At 35.7% G+C, this 21,995-nt stretch overlaps 2 protein-coding genes across 2 annotated transcripts; both read right to left on the reverse strand.

The window, feature by feature from the left end:
- Positions 1–228: 228 nt before the first annotated feature.
- LOC143557669 (glucan endo-1,3-beta-glucosidase 2-like) lies at positions 229–3,050 on the reverse strand. The gene is made up of 4 exons (XM_077046687.1): positions 2,957–3,050; positions 772–2,025; positions 674–701; positions 229–577 (listed from the first exon to the last, which is right to left on the reverse strand). The coding sequence occupies exons 1-4, from the start codon at positions 3,048–3,050 to the stop codon at positions 439–441; spliced, it is 1,515 nt and encodes a 504-aa protein (XP_076902802.1). The 3' UTR covers positions 229–438.
- Positions 3,051–16,679: 13,629 nt separating this feature from the next.
- On the reverse strand, positions 16,680–17,290 carry LOC143557670 (uncharacterized). The gene has a single exon (XM_077046688.1). The coding sequence runs from the start codon at positions 17,255–17,257 to the stop codon at positions 16,865–16,867; it is 393 nt and encodes a 130-aa protein (XP_076902803.1). The 5' UTR covers positions 17,258–17,290; the 3' UTR covers positions 16,680–16,864.
- Between the last annotated feature and the right edge of the window lie 4,705 nt (positions 17,291–21,995).

Here is a 21,995-nt window from a genome sequence, read left to right on the forward strand (position 1 = left end):
TATATTAATTTACAGTGTAAAGGCGGGTATAGATAGTAGTTATGAATTGGAATTTGTACCAAATATCGACCATGCGTTAAGTAACCCAATTTAAGGTTTGCAAAACACAGATTCAACTCTCAACTCCGTTAATCAGGAACAATAATTTCAACCCTCATTTCAATCCCCCCATCTAATGATTTCAGCCCTTGCGGCCACAAGATTCACAAACAAATGAATCAATACCCATCTTCATTGCAATAAAAAAGAATGACTAATTAACCAAATCTCATTCAATCTGAGACCCTCAACAACAATTACATAAACCAATTCGCATTCTATGTCGTTTTGTACAATAACACCCTCCCGGTCCACTCTCCAAAACCCGCCAAAATTGGGAGAACGACAATCCGCCTCCACATGGACCTGACCCCCACCACATTTTCAAACCTGACCCACTCACGACAGCAACACTGCCAACAAAACCTTCATCAAAAGACCACCACCAACATAGCCACCACGCACCCTCCAACTAGACGAGCTTGTAGAGTTAAAATCCGCAATCGACCCGTTCATAAATGTTCCATTCATCCCATCACTACACATGTACACAAAATAAAAATGTTAATATTTTCAAACACCAAAATGTATATAATATTCAAATGCACCAAAATGTATATAATTGCCAGTTTACCTTCCTATAAACTGGCAAGATCCATGACCTGCAATTAACCTTAATTTAGTAAACTTGAAACTTAAGCTTTAATAAACTTAAAACAAGCGAACACTTACTCGGATCATTAGTCGTTAACATTGCGACACCATTAAAGTCACAAGTCCCTTCAGCTTTACCCATCATATGATAATAACTGTCAAATGCAAACGACGCGTGTGCAGCCACATTATCCGGCTCATAACACGGTTGACCCTGCAACAAAGCCGAACAGTTGACCTTCCCGGCCCCACACGCCCAATCCAAAGCCGCCTGCAACATTTCAGAATCTGCCCCTTCTTTAGCCGTACAATGAGTCTGGTTCGTTGTGTCATTAGAAAAAGTCCGGCCTGCGTTAGTCAACTGCAAGGTATAAATCGGCTTCCCGTTAGGATCAAACAACCCCCAGTTCTTCTCTGACACGGGCCCGGGTTTCGTGTCCTCGTTGTAGAGCTCGTAAATGTAAGTACTAACCGGGATCCCAGGGTGTTTTGGGGTCCCGGTTTGGTTAATAATATGCTTGATCAAGTTACTGTTGTACGTGTTAGCATTGTCTAAAGTGGCATCGGGTTCGTTCGGGTCGCCTTTCGAGGGCCAGCCCGACTCGGTTACAAGAACCGGGACATTCGTCACGTTTAAAGAAGACATCGCGAAATAAGCAGCATCCACCATTGCATCAAACACATTGGTGTAATGTAACAATGTGTTTGCATCCACAGCTTCTTTATTCGACGGTAACGGGTTAAACAGCGCGTAATCCAACGGTATAACCCCGTTAGATTTCATGTAATCGTAATACGGGTACACATTAAGCATAAACGACGAACCAGTCGACTGGAGGAACTTAAGAACCGGAACCAAAACCGGGTTCCACGAGTGGTTAAAAAAAGCCTGTGATGGCGGGAACGAGTCGAGAATAATGGGGGAGGCGATAGGGGTCGAGACTTTGATCTGACGGTCAAGATTCGACGACACGAGGGCCCCATGGATGAACTTAAGGGCGTTGACTAGGACCGGGGCCGCATTCGGGAGCGAGTTGAAAACCTCGGAACCGACACATATAGTGGTAATGTTGGTTGCAGGGTAATGTGCAACGATGTTTTGTGACACCCAGTGGGCTGCGGTCGAGTTTGACTGACCGATGCCGAGGAGTTGTTCGTTGGGAATGGTTAAGGCTACTTTAATACCAGTGCCCGCGAGTGCAAACAGCATGCCGCGGTCTGCATCATATAGTCTCACGTGACGGATTTGTTGCGATTTAAGGAGTTCTACTACTTGTGTTGGATGTGGCATGTCTGAAAGATCAGTTCCAATGTTTACCCCTATGAATGCACCTGCATAAAAAAATTAGTTAATTACTGGTTAATAATTAGGCTAAAAGTTTTAAAAACATGATTTCTAGAATTATATTATAGATATTATTAAAAAGTTATAGCTATGGACATGAACCCAAATTATGGACCTCACATGGCAATGTTGATAATAAGACGATCAAGAGTAGATCTACAATATTCGTGACAAATGATATTCACATTCGGATCCATATTAAACCCAACCTTAAGAAATGTTTATTCCATTATTTTAGAATAGAAAAACATTGATAAAGAACCAATTTTAACTAAAAGACAGTATAGTATGATCCACTTGTTCATCATGATTTAATTTAATTCATTGGGTTATTAATGTATTGTCATCACAGACCTTAGTATGTGTTTTTACAACACAAACTTTATGAACACCGTTAAACAGGCGCCAAAGAATGGCGTATGCAAAACAAAATCTATGCATCACACATTTTATTTTACCTTTTTATTGTTTTAATTTTTAGTTAAAACCAATCACCGTATTAGTTTTAAAAGGATGGTCGGTTAAGTATAAAACCACTAGCATAGCTTTTTATAATTAAATCAAATTGAATGATACAAATACCAAGACATAAAAAGCTTCAAGTGATACAAAATTAGTACAAGTGGGGCGAAGGAAAGAATAAACTTTATTCCTTGGGTTATAAACCCATTTTTTAAAGAGATTATGTTCAAATCAACTCGACTTGATTGGTAACATTTACAGATTAAACACTACATGTTTCAACTAAAATAAACAAGATGTCACAAACTAAACATTATGGAGGTCGTTTGGTAACATTTATAACTTAAATATGAGACTGATATGTCATTAAACAATATTATTTTATAATAAAAATAAAAACCCGCAAAAGGTTTACATGAACAACAGAACAAGAAAGGATCTTTGTAAGGTTTTTACCTTCATCAGCAGAAACAAGAACATAGAGTGATGACACAAACATTAGCAGAAAGATTATGGGTTTAAACCCTTTAAAACCCACAACTTTGAACATGATTCCAAGTCTTCAAGAATGCCTACCACCCACAAAGCAAAAAAATTGAAGAAAGTGGTGGAAGAAAGTAGAATTGTTGGAAGAAGAAATGGGGTTTAAATATTCAAGAAAAAGAGAGAGAAAGAATGGGTTTTGTGCATAGATCTTGATGTGTGTCAGATGATCCAACGGTTGAGGATTTTATTGCATGTACTGCAGGTTTAGATGAATGAACACAATTGGGCTCAGTTGGTAGCCGTTGGGTGGAGTAAAATTTGTATGGAGGCAGGATTCCTGGCTTAGGTTGTCGAAATAAGGAATGGGGTTTTCCCAACGGTCATATTTATGTACCTTTTCCTGTGTAAGATGTCACTTTTTTTATTATTTTTTGTTTGTTTGTTTGTATTGTTGAGATTGTAGGAGTTTGGATACTTTACTTTCTCTCATTTCTATCTAATTATAATTTTCTGTTTTAAAAATTTTATTAAGTTATGCTTGTTAGGCTATTTGTTGTTGAACGTTTTGGAGGCGTGTGGAGAAGGTCATGTCGGTTGGCTGGATGTGGAACATTAACCAGGAATGGCTTTATATGGTCGCCGACTCACCGCTCAGCGGCATATAAGTAACCTTCTCAAGTCATGTGGCGAGAATTGTCGACCCTTTTTTTTGTTAGTTGTTAAATAATAACAAACAAATCATTAGCTTCACCTTACTATTTCCTTTTTCATTTTCTATTACTGACCTTACACATTTCACATTACCTTAACAACTTAGTTACACGTTTCATATTACCTTAACAACTTAGTGAGGACGAAATGTGAAAATCACCACCATTGCATGTGTAATGTCTATGTGGCATTTTTTTGTCATTTCACATTCACTACAACAAAAGTTCTTAACACCTTAAAAGGGAGGGTTTGTTGCCGAGGAGAGAGGAGAGTCGTCAGTTTTGTAAAGATATACGTTTAGATAGGTTTGTGTGAGTAAAGAGAGGAGAGATGAGATGTATTTGAATGGTTTTAAAATTAAATTGAAGATTGTTTACCTAGACTCGGTTTTAAGACCTGTCTATGACTATGGAAAACAAGAAACAGAATAGTCTTTAGGAGTATAAAATCGACCACTGGGAGAAAATATCGGAAGAAATTAACAATGTGAACACCTTTTACTTGGATCACCATTCACCAATAGAGCAAACCTAAAACACTTGGAGTGGGTATATTTGGTGTGATTTTGATCGTAATTGGGCATTTTAATAGGCCCTGCTTTACTCTTGTTTTGTGATTGGTAACTTGTATTTTTGGCTCTAGCGGCTTGCAAGATGTCATTTTTGTATATAATACATGTTCGGAATTCCTTCGTTAGTTGTGGCTAGAAGCATGGACCGGCTATGAGACGTTACTGCTTGGTGTGCAAGTTAATTAATAAACACTAATAACTAATTAGTTTGTGGATAAATATTTTAGAATTCTAATTGAGTTATGATAGGAAATGTGTTAGATAATTATTGTGGAATTAATTAATTGAGTAATAGTTGTAGTCAAACATGTATAGGTTTGCTATATATATCATGTTTAAGGTAAAGGCATTGAAATCAAGTTTTTGAGTCAATTTCTTAATTAGTAAACAAGTTTGGGTGTTAACCAAATAGAGTATATCAATTCTTAGAGCAGTGGAAATACCCCCTCACGGGTGCACCGTGAGAGGGGTTTTGGCGCCGTGAACCGTGAAACACCACCCCCTTCCTCCGTGAAGGGGGCGCGGCCATACCACCGCGACTACTTTAACGTTGGTGAAGACACAAACCGTGCATGTGGCCCCCAATTTAACGGTAATATTTTAAAAAATAGCCGGTGGCTATTAAATAAAAAAAAAAACTTTTTCCATTTCCTTTTTTTATCTATAAATATCTTCTCATTTTATTGAAACAAATACACAAAACTACTATTTTCATCTCTATAATCTATAAAAATTCCCTATTATTTTTTTAAAAATGTCATCATCGTCTTATTCCTCTTCGTCTTCGAGCGAAGAAAAAAACGCTTCTATGTTTCGTGCTTTCGCAACGGGGTGTAATGAGTGGTGGCAACAACAAGAAGACTCAGGTTCGTCAATACGACACGAAACCCGACGTGAACGTTTAAACCGTGACCGAGCGGCTGCGCACGAAGCACTACGAAACGACTATTTTAACACCCCGTGTGTTTACACGGCCTCAGAGTTTAAAACCCGTTTTCGAATGAGTCGTGAGTTGTTTTTAAGAATACTACACGACATCGAACGAGAAGTTCCTTGGTTTACCCAACGGGTTGATGCTAGAAATCGAGTCGGTTTATCCACCTTGCAAAAGTGTACCTCCGCGATTCGTTATATGGCGTATGGAACCGCTAGTGATATGTTCGACGAATATTTGAAGATGTCGGGTCGACACATCAGGTCATGTGTCTACAAATTCTCTAAAGTTATACTTTTGTTGTATCGTAGTAGATATTTGCGTAAGCCTACGGCTAGTGAGGTTGAACAGTTACAGGCGAAGCATGCTGAAAAACACGGTTTTGTCGGCATGCTTGGTAGCATCGATTGCACGCATTGGGATTGGAAAAATTGTCCTACTGCGTGGCATGGTCAGTTTGCACGAGGTGATCATCCATATCCTAGTATTATTCTAGAAGCGGTGGCGTCCCAAGACTTATGGTTTTGGCATGCATTTTTTGGTGTTGCCAGCTCAAACAACGACATAAATGTACTTGATCAATCTCCCGTATTTGACGATTGGATCAACGAGACGGGCCCGGACTCTTCTTTTGAGCTTAGAGGGACGCTTTACAAGCATGGGTATTACCTTGCCGATGGAATATATCCGATTACTCGACAATTGTCAAGTCGCTTTCGCAACCCATCGGCGTTAAACGACAAACGTACAAAAAAGCTCATGACGCGGCAAGAAAGGATATTGAACGAGCATTCGGGGTGTTGAAGTCTAAGTGGCCCATTGTGGATCGTCCATCCAAGTGAAAATGAGGAACATTATGTACGCTTGTGTTATTCTTCATAATATGATTTTAGAGGACAACGGGTTAGCGATTTGTCAACATAACCCAAATGAGGATGTGCCTATGTACGAAGAAATCAACGAAGATAAATTATTTATGTATTCACGACGCATAAAAAACGAAGAAACCGTCAAGAAATTCGAAGCCGAGAGATTCATGACGCATTAACGGCGGACTTGATCGAATGTATTCACGTTCGTTCAAGCAATCAGTAGTTTATTTATGTAACTTTTATTGATGCTTTTATTTTAAAATTATTGTAATGTTTTATTTATGTTTATTAGTCTTTGAATGTATTGTAATTATTATTAATCAATTAAATTTTTATTAGTTAATATAAAAAACAAAAGATTAAAAAAATAATAATAAAATAATTGAGGTTTCACATACTCTGTTTCACACAAGGTATTTCCAGTGAAAATGTGGATGTGAAATGGGTATGTAAAAGCTGATGTAACGCAGACGTGACAGAGAGAGAAGATTTCACTAGATTCACTACTACATACATACTCTCTTTGAATGGGTTTTTTTTGGTTTGAAGCGGTTTCTAACCGCTTTAAAGAACATCGCATCTAATAAATTATGTGTCATCTTTAAAGCGGTTCCAAAGTTTTTAATTAATTAAAAGCGGTCATCACTTTTAAAGCAATTTCATACTGCCACCGCTTCTAACAACACAAATAAAGGGCTATATTATATTATTATAAATAAAGCTGTCATATTAATTATTAAAGCCCACTAATTTATTATAATAACAAAACGATACAAAAACCTGCTATATTAATTATTAAAATTACAAAAAATTCCCAGATTCAACAATACGAAAACTATCCAAATTATCCGCATTCAAAATATCAGAATACATAAATCTAATTTAGCGTGGGCATTATTCTCACAATTTTATCATCGATCTCCGAAAGCGTTGCAAATTCCGATTCTTGCTAAATCTGAACGACAAATAAATAACGTTAGAATAGCCCGAGCAAACCATCTTATATCTAAGAACCCAATAAACCTCAACAAAATAACTCAAACAAGCCGACTAGTAGAAAAACCCGTAAGCATAACCCCGGAACAAAAACCCAACCCTACTTTTCATTTTACCTCAAAAACCAAATCCGACCCAAACTAACACAAGCCCAAATATGCAATCGCCTCATTTTACAATTTCTTATACTTAAGCTAAAATGACTTCTATAGTTCTGTACTTAAAGTTTAAGTCCAAATAGATCCATAGTTTTATCTATGATAGATTAGCCCCCTCCGAACCGAATACGTCCTCTCTAGCAAAATGCGTACCTGGTCCGTGTTCCTGTACAGGAGTGAACCATGATTTAGGTAACTATGGTTTTTACCAAACAAACTTAGGTGCCAGTGCAAAACAAACAATATTATATCTTTTGACTGATATCATGTTTTAGTGAAAAAGAACCATAAAAATTGTTAATATATTATGATGAAAAGAACAACTTGCCTTAGTGATTGTTAATATAGAGATAGGCCCAGGAGCAAATTCTTGAATACTTGGAGCACCAACAAGAATAGATCCTGAGATTAAAATTCAGCTTTAGTTAATTAACAGCCCTTTTTGTTTTAATAACATTCTGCAATTTGTACTGATGATTGATGGATTACGCTTTAAATGAAACGGCTAATGCTATAGTTTAAACTTAAAACCCTTGCAAATGCATTATCATTTATTACAAACAGAAGTAACATTATAAATAGTTTTCGCCTTCCAACATTAAAGTGAATCAAGAAAAATGATTTTTACATCAAACAGGTGATATGTGTGCACCTGTTGGTAAATCTAAATCAAGAGAACTGGAATCTTCAAAAATTCATCTAAAAACCATCAGAATTCATGTAATAGATAAGTTATAAGACAAATAGATAAGTTACAATTAAACCTGTAAGTAAACTTATCTTTAACTTTAAACCGACAGCATTATCCCCAAACAAGCAACATTATCCCTAACCATAAAAACCTAACTCAAGTTGCCATCTCTGTTTAATACCCAAATAAGCGACGGAGCGGCTCCGACGAATTTTTGGAGAACAAAGATCCAATTCTTCGTCTAGGGTTCCTTTGGTGAAGAAGAAGTAGCGCGTAACTGGCTTTATTTATTCGTTTAGGGTTTGAAAACTTTGGGGATTTGATAGAAAAAGAATTGGCATTTTAGAAGGTTTGAAGCGGTTAATGTTAAAAACCGCTTTTAATCTTAGTGTTTCGAAAGTCAGAAGCGGTTCCACTTACAAACCGCTTGTAACATAAAAGTTGGCCCGCTTCAATAGGAGACTTTTGTAGCAGTGTTTGTTTGTTTTACCCCACTCATTTCCATTGCTCTTAATTTGATATCCGCGTTAAAGTAATGTTTGTATGGTACTACATTTTTATTGTTTTCTAGGAAGATTAATCGTCATGCTCTTTTCTTTCCCTTCACCCTTATTCGTAGTCTTAACGAATATTAGTTTTGTTTATATTGAATAAAAAATAGGTTAGTCCACTATTCAAGTTTGTCTATATTGAGTTTATTGAATGAATATATGTATACAATTTCGTTTATATGCAAGCCGGTTAGATTACAAGTCTTTAACAATTTTTTAATAATTTAATTAATTTTTTCTATAAAATGATAAATTTTCTAAACGAACAAAAACGATTTCAACACTAATAGAAAATAAATGAATAATGTCAATTTAATCCTTTTCTTTATACGCATACTAGTTTTTATCCTCCGTATTACGGGGGTTGTGTTTCTTTTCGTGTTTAATATTTATATTTTTTCGAATTATAATTTTATTTATTGTAACAAAGTTAATAATTTACTTAGAATTAATGATGAAAAAGTTTCAGAAATAAATGAGATGTTATAACTCGTTTGAAAGTTATGGGGTTGAGACCCATGTCTCGCTTATTTTTTTACTACAAAATTGTTTGTTATCTTCTTCTTAAAAAAATTGGATATTAATTTTTAGTATAATCTCTATTTGATTGGAATTTTCATATTAATCTGTTCGCTTGAGAGAATGTAAGAAGCAAACAGAGGGCTCTTAAAGTTTCGTTTATTTGTATATATTTAAGATTAAGATTCTTAGTTCTATAGTTTTTCTTTTTTTTTTCTTTTTTTCTTTTGCGCGTAACATTTATTGTAATTTATTTACATCCTCGTATGTTGTTTTACATTATTCGTTTATAATATTTATATACTTTTTTGAATTTTAATTTTATTTATTGTAAGGAAGTTAATAACAACTTAGAATTTGATGATAAAATGATTTTATAAATAAATGAGATTTTATACTCGGTTTAAAATCAATCTGGGTTTTGTGAAACCCATGACCGACTTATTTTAATTTTTTTTACTATAAAATTGTTTCTTAAAATAAATAATATATTTTTAAAAAAATGGATATTAATTTTTATTATATCTCTACGTTATAGAATTTTCATATTAAATATTTGATAAGATTAATTTTTAATATAATGAGATGTTATAACTTGTTTAAGGGTTATCTGGGTTTAGTGAGACTCATACCCAAAAATTTGGGTCAAATGAATGAAAAGCATTCATTTAATAATAAAGCATTCTGGTGGCTTGAAAGAATTTAAGGAGCTTTCTTTTATATATATACTAGTTTTTATCCCCCGTATTACGGGGGTTGTGTTTCTTTTTCGTGTATAATATTCATATTTTTTTGCATTTTAATTTTATGTATTATAAAAAAGTTAATAATATACTTAGGGTTTGATGATGAAATAGTTTCACAAATAAATAACATGTTATAACCCATTTAAAAGCTATGGGTTTAGTGAGACTCTTGATCCGCTTATTTTTATTTTACTATAAAATTGTTTCTTATTATAAATAATATATTTTTCCTAAAAAATGGATATTAATATTTAGTATATCCATACTTTATAATATTTGCATATCAAATACTTGGTGAGATTTATTTTTAAAAAGTGAGATGTTATAACTCGTTCAAGGTTATCTAGGTATGATGAGACCCATACCATGAAATCGGGTCAAATGCACTTGAAGTCTTCATTTACAAATTAAACAATATGGTGGCTTGAGTAATGTAAGAAACAATCATAAAGCTTTTAATATTTCGTTTATTTACTGGGGTTGTTTTTTATTATTTTTCTAATATTTATTTATGTTTTGAATTTTTATTATTTTATTGTATGAAAGTTAATAATATATGTATGGTTTGATGATAAATTGTTTTGTAAATAAATGAGATGTTATAACCCGGTATAAAAGCTATATGGTTTAATGAGACCCAAGACCCGTTTATTTTTTTTACAATAAAATTGGTTTTTTAATTATAAATAATATATATATTTTTAAATAAATAATATATTAATTTTTAGTATATCCCCACTTTATAGGATTTTTATATCAAATATTTGGTGGGATTAGTTTTTAATTTAATGAGATATTATAACCCGTTTAAGAAATATATGGGTTTGATTAGACCCATACCCTTGAATTCGAGTCAAATGCATGAGAAGCCTCCATTTAAAAATCAAGGAAATCTAGTGACTCCAAAAAAAGGGGGAGCGACCACATTGCGACACGTATAATTTTAATTTTTTTTGTTTATATATATTATAGATACTAGTTTTTATCCCCCCGTATTACGGATGGTTGTTTTATATTATTTGTTTTTAATATTTATAAATTTTTAAAATTTTTATTTTTTTATTGCATGAAAGTTAAAATTATACTTATGGTTTGATGATAAATAGTTTCACAAATAAATGAGATGTTATAATCCAGTTTAAAAGTTATATAGGTTTGATGAGACCCAAGACCCGTTTATTTTATTTACTATAAAATTGGTTTCTTAATTATAAATAACATATATCTTTTTTTTAAATATATCATATATTAATTTTAGTATATCCCTACTTTATATGATTTTTATATTAAATATTTGGTGAGATTGGTTTTTAATTTAACGAGATGTTATAACCCGTTTAAGAAATATCTGGGTTTGATAAGACCCATACCCGTGAATTCGAGTCAAATGCATGAGAAACCTTCATTTAAAATCAAGCAAATCTTGTGACTCCAAAAAAGGGGGAGCGACCACATCGCGACACGTAGGATTATTGAGCTTTCATTTATATATATATATATAGAAAATGGTTCAAATAAAAAGAAAGAGTTTCCTAAGAATGGTAAGAACCAATACATTTTTGACAAGTGACATTACAACCTATGGTGAAAGAACAATTCTAAGAAACTATGTCGGTTATAGTGGTGAAAGAGTAATTATAGGAAACTATATCGGTTTTTGGTAATTTTAAATCTCAACCATTGATTAACATGATCCAATGGCTATGATTTATTCCTAGTTTTCCTAGAAAACTACTTCTTTTTAGTATAACCTTCCCATATATATATATATATATATTACTAGTTTTTATCCCTCGTATTAAGGGGGTTGTTTTATATTATTTGTTTCTAATATTTGTTTTTTTATTCTATGAAAGTTAATAATATACTTATGGTTTGATGATAAATTGTTTCACAAATAAATGAGATGTTATAACCCGGTTTAAAAGCTATATGGATTTGAAGAGACCCAAGACCCGTTTATTTTTTTAACTATAAAATTGGTCTATTAATTATATATCATATATTAATTTTTAGTATATCCCTACTTTATAGGATTTTTATATCAAATATTTGGTGAGATTAGTTTTTAATTTAATTATATGAGTTTGATAAGACCCATACCCGTGAATTCGGATCAAATGCATGAAAAGCCCCATTTAAAAATCAAGCAAATCTGTGACTTCAAAAAAATAGGGAGCGACCACATCGCAACACGTAGGGGTTTTATGTTTTCGTTTATATATATTATAGATTTAAAATAAGATTAAGATAGTCTCTCAAATTCTCTCTTTTTCTTAACAGAAATAAAAAAAAGGACATATTTTCTCTTGGACCCATTTGATATTTTTCTTTCAAGAAACGAATATCTTTTAATGTATATGACAAGATTTGCCTCTCTAGACTTTGTATACGTATACTTTGACAACTGACTCGTCATTTTTAGGGTCTACGTGTTGGTGGGTTCTAAGAATATTCATGACGGGCCCAAAGTATATCGGGACAGAAACATGCCAGGACAGAAAAACATTACAAATGATAATAATGATAAAACATGAAACATAACAATCTACATAATTAGCATATACAAGACCCGATTAAACAATAAATAATTGTTTTTTATAACAGTTAACTTAAACACCCCAGGGATCAACAAATGATAGCGGGTATTGTTACCGTAACAAGCATTTTTGTTACCGGTATCCATTTTTAACAATTTTTGGAATTGATATTTCCATAGTTTTGTATTTATAAAAAAGAGGGAGTTAATCAACATTAATTGTTTTGATAATAACTAAATTGGTGCAAAGTAACATGAAAAATTATTAGTTTATCACTGATTCTATATATCACACTCATGTTACTCATCGTTTGATTGATCATTAACAGTCACTTATAAGTATGATTAAGTTATTAATAAAGAATCTATATCCAAGATTAAAGATGGTTGAATTAACAAAATTAATCATCATTGTGTTAAATTGAAGATTATAGTATTCTACATTGAGATTGAAGATTGTAGAATTACACAATTAATCCATTTAAAATCAATAACCTTACTTAAATTAAGGTGTGAAGGTTTATAAACTTTAGAAAACTTAACAAAATTGTTTAAATAATAAGTGACTTTCAAACAATAAGTGACTTAAGTATCATCAAAAGAGTTAAGTCAAACTCAAGAATGGAATGATTAGCAACTTTGGTTAAATAAACCAAAAATATGCTTAACCCATTAAGTGAAATACTTGGATAGTGAAAGGGACACTTTTTCACATGTGAAGGGTCTGCAATTGAAAGTGAAAAGGTATATATAGACTTCACACAACGTTCACATTCACAAAATAAGGTGAAGTGAACTGGTCGTCCACGAATGATTGGGTCAACTGTGGACATCGACGATCGAGCCATCAACCAACATTCTCAGCACCCCGCATGCTTGGCTATAAATAGAACGCTTATGCACTCATAAGTTTTCACTCATTTTCTCTTCAACACATACACACTCTTTGAAATTTTGTTGATGATTTGAGAGGCGAACACACTATCTTGATGTAGTGTTGTTATTGTATTGGGAAACTCCTTTATCTTGACATAAAGTTTATTATTGACAGAGTGAAGACTAACTTTCTTGATAAAGTGAGAATTAAAAGAATCGTAAAACTAGTTACTTGGTGTAACTAGTGAAGTTGACAAGTGACGAAGTGTAAAACTAGGTATTGGAGCAACCAGTAAAAAAAATCTCGATCGGTGGATCGGGAAAATGTCGTAGAGTTAGTTAATTAACATTCACTTGAACCTATATAAATCAGTTGAAAAATAGTGGAAATCAGTTGAAAAATAGTGGGCTGATCCGACCCAACCCACTCAACCCGTTTTTAAAAGGGGCCGACTCATCCATTTTGCCACCTCTTAAGACTAAACCAAATAATTTGCCACCTAAGACTTAACCAAATAATATTTCGACGTCTGCAAAATTGTTTCATATCCAAAAAATTGATTACTTCGACGTCTAATAAAAGGGAAACATCACATCTCTTTTCTAACCAATGGTGAAAATTAGAGATGGCAATAGGAGTGGGTTGGGTTGGGTTGGGTTGGGTTGGGATGATGGGTTAGGATGGGTATGAGTCAGGATGGAATTTTAAAATAGAGGGTTATGATGGATATGGGTCAAGATGGATAAAACTAACCCATCTTGACCCAAGTGAAGGTTGACATACAAAGGGTTTTAAAAACCCCTAAAAAAATATTCAAAAATCTATTAAAAAAATAATAACTCGAAATATAAATAAAAAACGCAAAATGTAAAATAACTAAAATGTTTCCCTCATCCTCCTCGTTCATAAAAAAAAAAACCTTTTGTTCCGGCTCAAATTTCGAGTTTTTCAGGGTTTTTTTCAGTTCGTTTTTTTTTCATTTCGGTCGGTTTCGGTATCTGCTCGGTTTCAATGATTTCGTTTTGATTTCTCGGTTTTTTCGGTTTCAGTTTTGTTTTAGTCAGTTTTTTCGGTTTCATTTCGTTTTTTTTTGTTTCGTTTCGATTCATTTGTTTTATTTTGGTCGGCTACGTTTCAGTTTTTTTGTTTCGTTTTGGTAAGCTTTTTGATTGCATTTCGCTTTTTTTTTTGTTTCGTTCTGGTCAGTTTTTCAGTTTCATATCGGTTTTTTTTGTATCGTTTTGGTCGTTTTTCTATTTCGGTTTAGTTTTGTTTCAGTTTTTTTGTTTCGTTTGTCGGTTCGGTGTTTTTGATTCATTTTGGTCCGGTTTTTAAATTGCATTTAGTTTGTTTATGTTTCATTTTGATCAGTTTTTCAGTTTCAATTTGGTTTTTTTGATTCGTTTCGGTCGTTTTTCTATTTCGGTTCAGTTTCGTTTCGGTTTGTTTGTTTTGCTTTGGTCGGTTCAGTGTTTTTGTTTTGTTTGGGTCAGGTTTCAGTTGCATTTCGTTTTTTTTTGTTTCGTTTTGGTCGTTTTTCAGTTTCGTTTTGGTTTTTTTGTTTTGTTTCGGTCGATTAGGTGTTTTTGTTTCGTTTTGGTCGGTTCGGTGTTTTTGTTTTGTTTTGGTCCGCTTTTCAGTTGCATTTCGCTTTTTTTTGTTTCGTTTTGGTCAACTTTTCGGTTTCATATCGGTTTTTTTGTTTCGTTTTTTTCGGTTTTCTATTTCGATTCAGTTTTGTTTCGGTTTGATCGATTCGGTGTTTTTGTTTAGTTTTGGTTAGCTTTTCCGTTACATTTTGCTTTTTTTTGTTTCGTTTTGGTAAGCTTTTTGATTGCATTTCGCTTTTTTTTTGTTTCGTTTTGGTCATTTTTTTATTTCGGTTCAGTTTCGTTTTTGTTTCGTTTTAGTCAATTCGGGGTTTTTGTTTCGTTTCAGATGAATTTTGTTTCGCACATGATAGTTTGGGTATTTTGAAATAGATAAATTTTGGATAACTTGGATATTTTGTTTTGACTCATTTTAACCTATAAATGAAACTCACTTGTATGTTTCCAACCCATCCTGACCCACTTGTAGAATTTTTATGATCCATCCTAACCCATTTTACTTTTAAAGTTTATCCATCTTAACCCAAAACAACCCCTTTGGGTTGGGTTTGCCACCCTTAGTGAAAATCAATACCAAGCATGTTTTCTTCACCTCATGTTGAAGTTTATGATGATCAAGTGGTTTTCATGTATTTAATACAGAGATGGTAGCTGATCATTCATCAACCCTTTATACACACAACAATAAGATTTCACACTAACGACATAGAAAGCAAGCCGACCAGTGTCTGCAGCTGCATAACACAAGCAGTACTAATACTGACATAAATAAAGTTCACGTTTTGTGTAATCATTTCCGGCCATTGTGATCACTCAATTTAACCGAAAGCTTATTTTATATTACCTATTATATTCTCATAATCAAAGAAAAGAGGTTTTGTACATGCTGAAACCATAATGGATCTTACTCTTATAAGGTAGCAGTGAAAGATCTGGAAAGCATAGCCAGACTGAATGCCGTTTAATAACCGGGTTGAAAGAGTACTAAATTTATTAAAAGGGTTCTTATTCAGATTTTAGAGGGGGCTATTGAAAGAGTACTAAAAAAAAGTGTTTAATATTTTAATTTTCCCTCACTACATTTCCATAAGCAAACTAATAATTCTTCTAACTGCTCATTCTCTGATCCTTTGATTTGATTCAGTTCCTTTATTGCCAATCTAACTATATACAACCAAGTTTGTTAGCCCGACCTTAAAGATAAGTAAACAAAAATAATTAAAAACACACTAATTACAATAACGTTTTCACTTGAGCTGCAACCAATCATTGTGTATACTGTTACCAAGTTACTAGGCATTACACATGTTCACAATGAACATTAAACAATTCTAACTGAAACAAGACACAAGTTTATATGCATCCAACACATAGGCATAGGCATTGTGCTCGGCTCACCAACTCAATCTGCCAACCCGACACGATTGACACAAGTATATTTCCAGTCACAAAATAAATAAGAAAGGGATTAACAGGGTTAGGTGGCAGTTAACTAAGTTTGCCTTGTTAATAAGTTTATTAAGTTAAGATCCTAATTTCTTTATTCACAAAACTAATTCGACCTCACGCCTAGTTTATACTTGTGTTGCGCGTCTTCTTAATCGCCCTAATCCCTGCTTACGCGATAAAGAACCAGGCCGCAAAGGTCCACTCAACTCTTTTTAAGAACTAAAATAGCATAACTCAAGTAAACCTTTCTGTCTTAAAGTTTAATAGCACATTGTTTAATTAACATACTAGACGAAGCTGGCAACCTAAAAACCTAATAATCAAGCTCTAGCAGAAACGAAATAGCTAAAATCAGTATCCAGTCACATATATCGAATCTAAACATCTCCATAAGCTCATCTCCTATACTTAACAATCATTTCTAAATTCAACATTCAAATCAGTCATGAACACTTCAAACACAGTAAAATATAACGCAATAAAACTCAACATATACTTCCACAACAAGTCAAACCGATTTCAAACCCTAACACATAAACCGCAGCAACAGGTTTCACAGATCTCAAATACAAACAGTATTCAACACCAATAAGTACTCAATCAACACATTATTATTATTATTATTATTATCATCACATCCAAATACATCTCACCTTAGTCCTTATTCTTGAGCTTCTCAATCCGCTGATTCAACTGCTCGACACGCACCACAAGCTTCGTAACCGAGTACAAGATCCAGTAAAAGACGAGCGCAGTGGCAATAAGCAAGGCGTTACGTTGACTCTTCATGATTGACTTCTGGTGACGCAGGTGTTCAGACGGGGAGCAATCAGCTGCATCGCAGGAAGGTCTGGTTTCGTACTTCCAGTAGATGTCTAGTAATAAGAAGATGCAGAATGGGACGATGGATAGGAAGGGTTTGAGGAGGCTGGTGGTGACGGCGGTTAGGCCTTTGCGGAGTGCGTTGAGGCCTGGGAGAGTTAGAAGGATAATCATTACGGCCTCGGCTGCAGCCGCGTAGCCGAGGACTACCCATTCTAATGCCATTGGTGTGATTGATGGATTGGATTGGTTAGGAGTTGGAGGATGAATGAATTTGGGGGTGGGTTTTGATGGAGGTGGATTGGGGAGGAAGTAAGGAATATGTGCGTTTGTTAAGGGGGCGTTGTTTGCTTAATCCGTTTATAAAACATATGTACAATACTTAGACACTTAATGAAAGCTAGGTGACTATTACATGTTGTAATCACGTGAATGCCCGAGAAAATATATAAATGGTTTAAACAAATAGTAAGAATTAACTCACTAAAGATACTTTAACTATTTAGCAATTTGGATTATCAATATGATGTAAACATGCACATAAATAGGGATGGCAATGGATCGAGTTTGGGTCGGGTTTAGGTATTCCCAAACTCATACCCGGTTATGAAAGTCCGTCCCAAACCCGTTGGGTTTTAAACGGGTAATTACCCATCGTGTTTCGGGTTTTCCCATCGGGTTTCGGGTTTCTTATTGGGTTTTTATAAAATACCCGTCGGGTATACCTGACTCAAAAACCGCTAGGTTTCTACCGGGTTTTGACAAAATATAAATAACCGATACAAAGATGGTTACCATAAAGATAAAATATCTCAAATAATTGACATAAACAAGTTCCGACAAATAATATATTTGGAATATAGTATATATATGATATAATAAGCTATATCGGGTATATAATCAGGTAAATGGGTTTATGTTATCGGGTATATTTGAAATCCCAAACCCGACTCAAACCCGCGAAAAATTTTAAAACTAATCTCAAACCCGTCACAAACCCTAATGGGTCGGGTATTACCCATCCCATTTATATCGGGTTTCGGGTTTTCCCATCGGGTTCGGGTTTCATTGCCATCCCAACACACAAATCGTAGAAGAAGGGAATTCACGTCAATTATAAATTTTAAAGTTAATTTTACAAGTGACTTATATGTTTTGATATTTTGAATTTCGCAAATTTAGTTTTAATACTTTATAACCGTGTAACATGTTAAAAGCTAGCATAAAGTTAGAAATAAAATATTAAAATATATAAAATATTTTAATTTCTACTTAAAAAAGATAAAATAAAAAAATAAACCCAAACCCCACGATGCTTTATAATAACACTACTTTTACGCCAAAATATGTAGTACATACATGTTGAAATTCGTAAAAAGAATTGATCCAATCACGAATTTATTAGAAAAAATGTCAGGCCTTGTCGGGTATCGCTATTAGATTTTACGGGCGGACAAATCGCGGGCCTTACCTGAAGGCCAGAATAGCGTATATTGGGCTGAAGGCGATTAGATTTTACGTGAAGGCCTAGAATATATATATATATATACACTTTTTTTGCCGGTACCGTAATTATAGAGGTATGGTACCAAAAAGACCCAAATACCCTTAAATATCATCCGCGGGTTATAGAGGAACCTCTCATATACCACCCGCGGGACATATGGATCACCCGCATAACACAGTAGAGGAAGAACGTCCTCACACCACACGTGGAAACATCTAGACACCCTCAGAAGTCATCCGCGAGATAGAACATCTATCCGCCAAAATGACCGGAAGGCAATGCCAACTGGACAACTGTCATGAACTAACTATCCTCTAGAAGAGTATCCACGATTGTTACTTAAAGAATACGTGACTCGCCAGCCAATGAGCGAAGGACATATGGCCAGGTTATTATAACCGTGCACATGGCCAGAGTGTGGTCCGTCCTATCATAAGGCGACGCGAATCCAGGTTGTTATACCCATGCACATGGGACGTATTGCTCAACCTATCACAAAGGGATACGCGTCCAGGTGGTTATCAAGATATTCTAGAAGGGGACAGCTTGCCTAATCACCTTCCTACATCCTTCGGCTATAAATACCTTGTCAACCTGCATGAGATATTCATTCACATTCACTCTGACTCACTTATACTCTGACTACACTTAGTCTGTATACTTCAATACTTTATTCTTTACGAACGATACTGATTGTCATGCCGGAGAGTGGTTACGGGAAAACCCCTCTCTTGTCCTTCCTGCAACGAAACTCACGGTGTCTGTTTTGCAGGTTCCGGTCATTGGATTTCGGGAAGTTGTGCTCATACTGTGTTAGTAGTTATCGTATTTTACCCTGTGGACTCACTGGATCCAGGACCCATACCCGGGGATCAGATCCGTGTTTCTTCATTGGCGCCATCCGTTTTGGTGTTAGAACAACACAAATTTTCATTGGTTTTTCGGTTTGTTTAGTATGAGTAAACTTTCTGAGGGGCCGACGGGAACTCCTGCACAAACTCCACGTGTCGTTAATACTAAAGCACCAGAGGGTTTTGCTTCGAGTATGTTTGCACGTGGTACAGCTCCGGGTTCACGAACCACTGATACAACACCTGGTGGTCGTACCCTTGAGCGTGTTGTTGCACCATCCGGGCCAACTCCAACCGATATGGGACATGTTACGGCTCCGAAAGGTTCTAATCTGGGTGACCTCGGACGGATTATGAGGGACACTCGCCGAAATCAATCAGTGCTGGATCTGGAAGATGATTCAGGTGATTCCGATTTGGCGAGAGCTCGTCGTCATAATTCCAGATCCATAGGACCACTATCTCCGGAGGAATGGCTCCGCGTACAACAAGAAAGTTTGGCAGCTGAATACGACCACCGGGTTCGAAATGAACGTTATCATGCCCGTGCTTTGACTTATGAAGAGTCTTCTCAGAGATCTCTTTCTCCTCCTCCAACGGTGAGGAGAAGTCAGATTCATTACAGCCAACAAACATAACAAGAATTTGTTGAACCTCGAAGGTTGCGCCCTCGTCCTCGCATGGACATGCGGTTGCCTTCCTACTTTGATAAATATGATAGTTATGACTCAACTTATCACCCGGGAGATTACAGTTTCTACACGGGTGATAGCAGAATGAGTTCAAGAGCAAGAAGCAGTCGTCCGCGGGACGTAGTCCGCCACACCGAATATCATAGTGATGCTGAGGAAGATTTCACCAAACCTTACTGCCCGGCAGCCTTTGCCGAGAAGTCGAAGTTTATAGCAAGCATTGCGACAGCACCTTTTCCTGTCAATGCTAAGATACCTACCTCGGTGGGTAAGTACAATGGTATGACTGATCCTAGTGATCATCTTCAGAACTTCGTGGCAGTGGGTGGTGGGGCGCTCCCTTATTGGTGTCACATGTTCGCATTGACACTAACGGGGGCAGCGAGAGAATGGTTTGAAAAGTTACTTGACGGTCAAATCTCTAGCTGGGATGATCTAGTGAAGAAGTTCTCACAATAATTCAGCCAGCAGAAGAAGCACACGCGTGACCAGTCAGAAATTCTGGATGTTATACGTCGGGATAACGAATCCATAGAAGATTTCATTACCAGGTTCAACGACGAAAGTCTGAACATTGGTGGGATCAACAAGGACATGCTTCGTGGTGCCGTCCGCGAGAATGTCAAGTGTGGCGAATTGATCCGCACATTCACTGGAAGAGATGGAATGCCGAAAGAATGGGACGATATTATGACCGCGAGGAATTTGTTTGCCAACACTGAAAAAATATTAGGGAATAACAATTCAAAAGAAAAATTCAAAGTCGAGTTTCAAACTCCACGACCCAATAAACAGGCAAAAGGGCCAATCTGGTCAAGACTTCAGCCGAATACGGAAGCATCAAAGCCATTTGATGCAAGATCTCTCATTGGCAACAAGAACAAAGCAGGACCCTCGAATCGAGGTCCTAACAGGTGGACTCCTCTTTCAAAGACTCCCGCTGAAATTCTCACCACAGAGAATATAAATTTTCGGAAGCCACAGCCACTCACAAGGAGGTCATTCCTTGACACCAAAAACATTGTTCGTTTCATAATGATGTTGGTCACAACACGAACGAATGAAATGCTTTGAAAAGTGAGATTGAGGCGGCTGTGAAGTCCGAGAAACTTGGACACCTGGTGAAAGATGGAAAACCCGGGACTGGTAAAGCTCCCGTGCGGGACAACCAGTGCCCATCCAAAAAGCAAGTCAAGGACTTAAACGTCCATATGATCCACGGTGGACGTAGAGTTGGAGGAAAGAGACGAGAGTCTGATGATGAAGAGTGGAAGAATGAGCCAGTGATTTTCTTACGAGTCAAGGGAGGCCCCAGCAACAAAAATCCATTGATCATCACTACCCTCTTCGGCCACTATCGCTCATAATACGTTTTCTTCGATACTGGTAGTACATCGGACATCATGTACGAACAGTGCTTTGAACAGCTTGATGACGAGGACAAAGAAAGACTGAAACCCATCCATGCTCCTGTGTCAGGATTTGGAGGAGAAATAACGCACCTGCGAGGGGTGATTTATTTCCCAATCACTTTAAGCGATGGAATTCATTCAAGGACCGAGGAGGTCGAGTTTTTAGTTTTGCCAGAAACGTCGAAACATGACATCATCTTAGGGTGGGAAGCGATTGGAGATTTCAATGCTCACCCGTCCACGGCTCACGGTGCGGTAGGTGTTCCAACCCGCACCGGCGTAGAAATAATTCATGTCAATTGACATTGCTTCACTACAGAAAGCTCAAAACCTAGAAAGATTCCAAAACAGTCTCTGAGGACTGAACCAGAAAAATGGATTTTGAACAAGAAGTTTCCTGATCAAGCTGTGACAATCGGACCTGCTATCTCTGAGATAGTAAGGAATTTTCTGAAACAGTTGTTAGTAAAGAATGTAGACGTCTTCGCATGGCAACCCGCG

This window comes from Bidens hawaiensis, unplaced genomic scaffold (genome assembly GCF_021521415.1).
Source record: "Bidens hawaiensis isolate Kalapana, Puna unplaced genomic scaffold, B.hawaiensis_p1.1 tig00019080_1, whole genome shotgun sequence".
In the NCBI taxonomy this organism is placed as follows: domain Eukaryota; kingdom Viridiplantae; phylum Streptophyta; class Magnoliopsida; order Asterales; family Asteraceae; genus Bidens; species Bidens hawaiensis.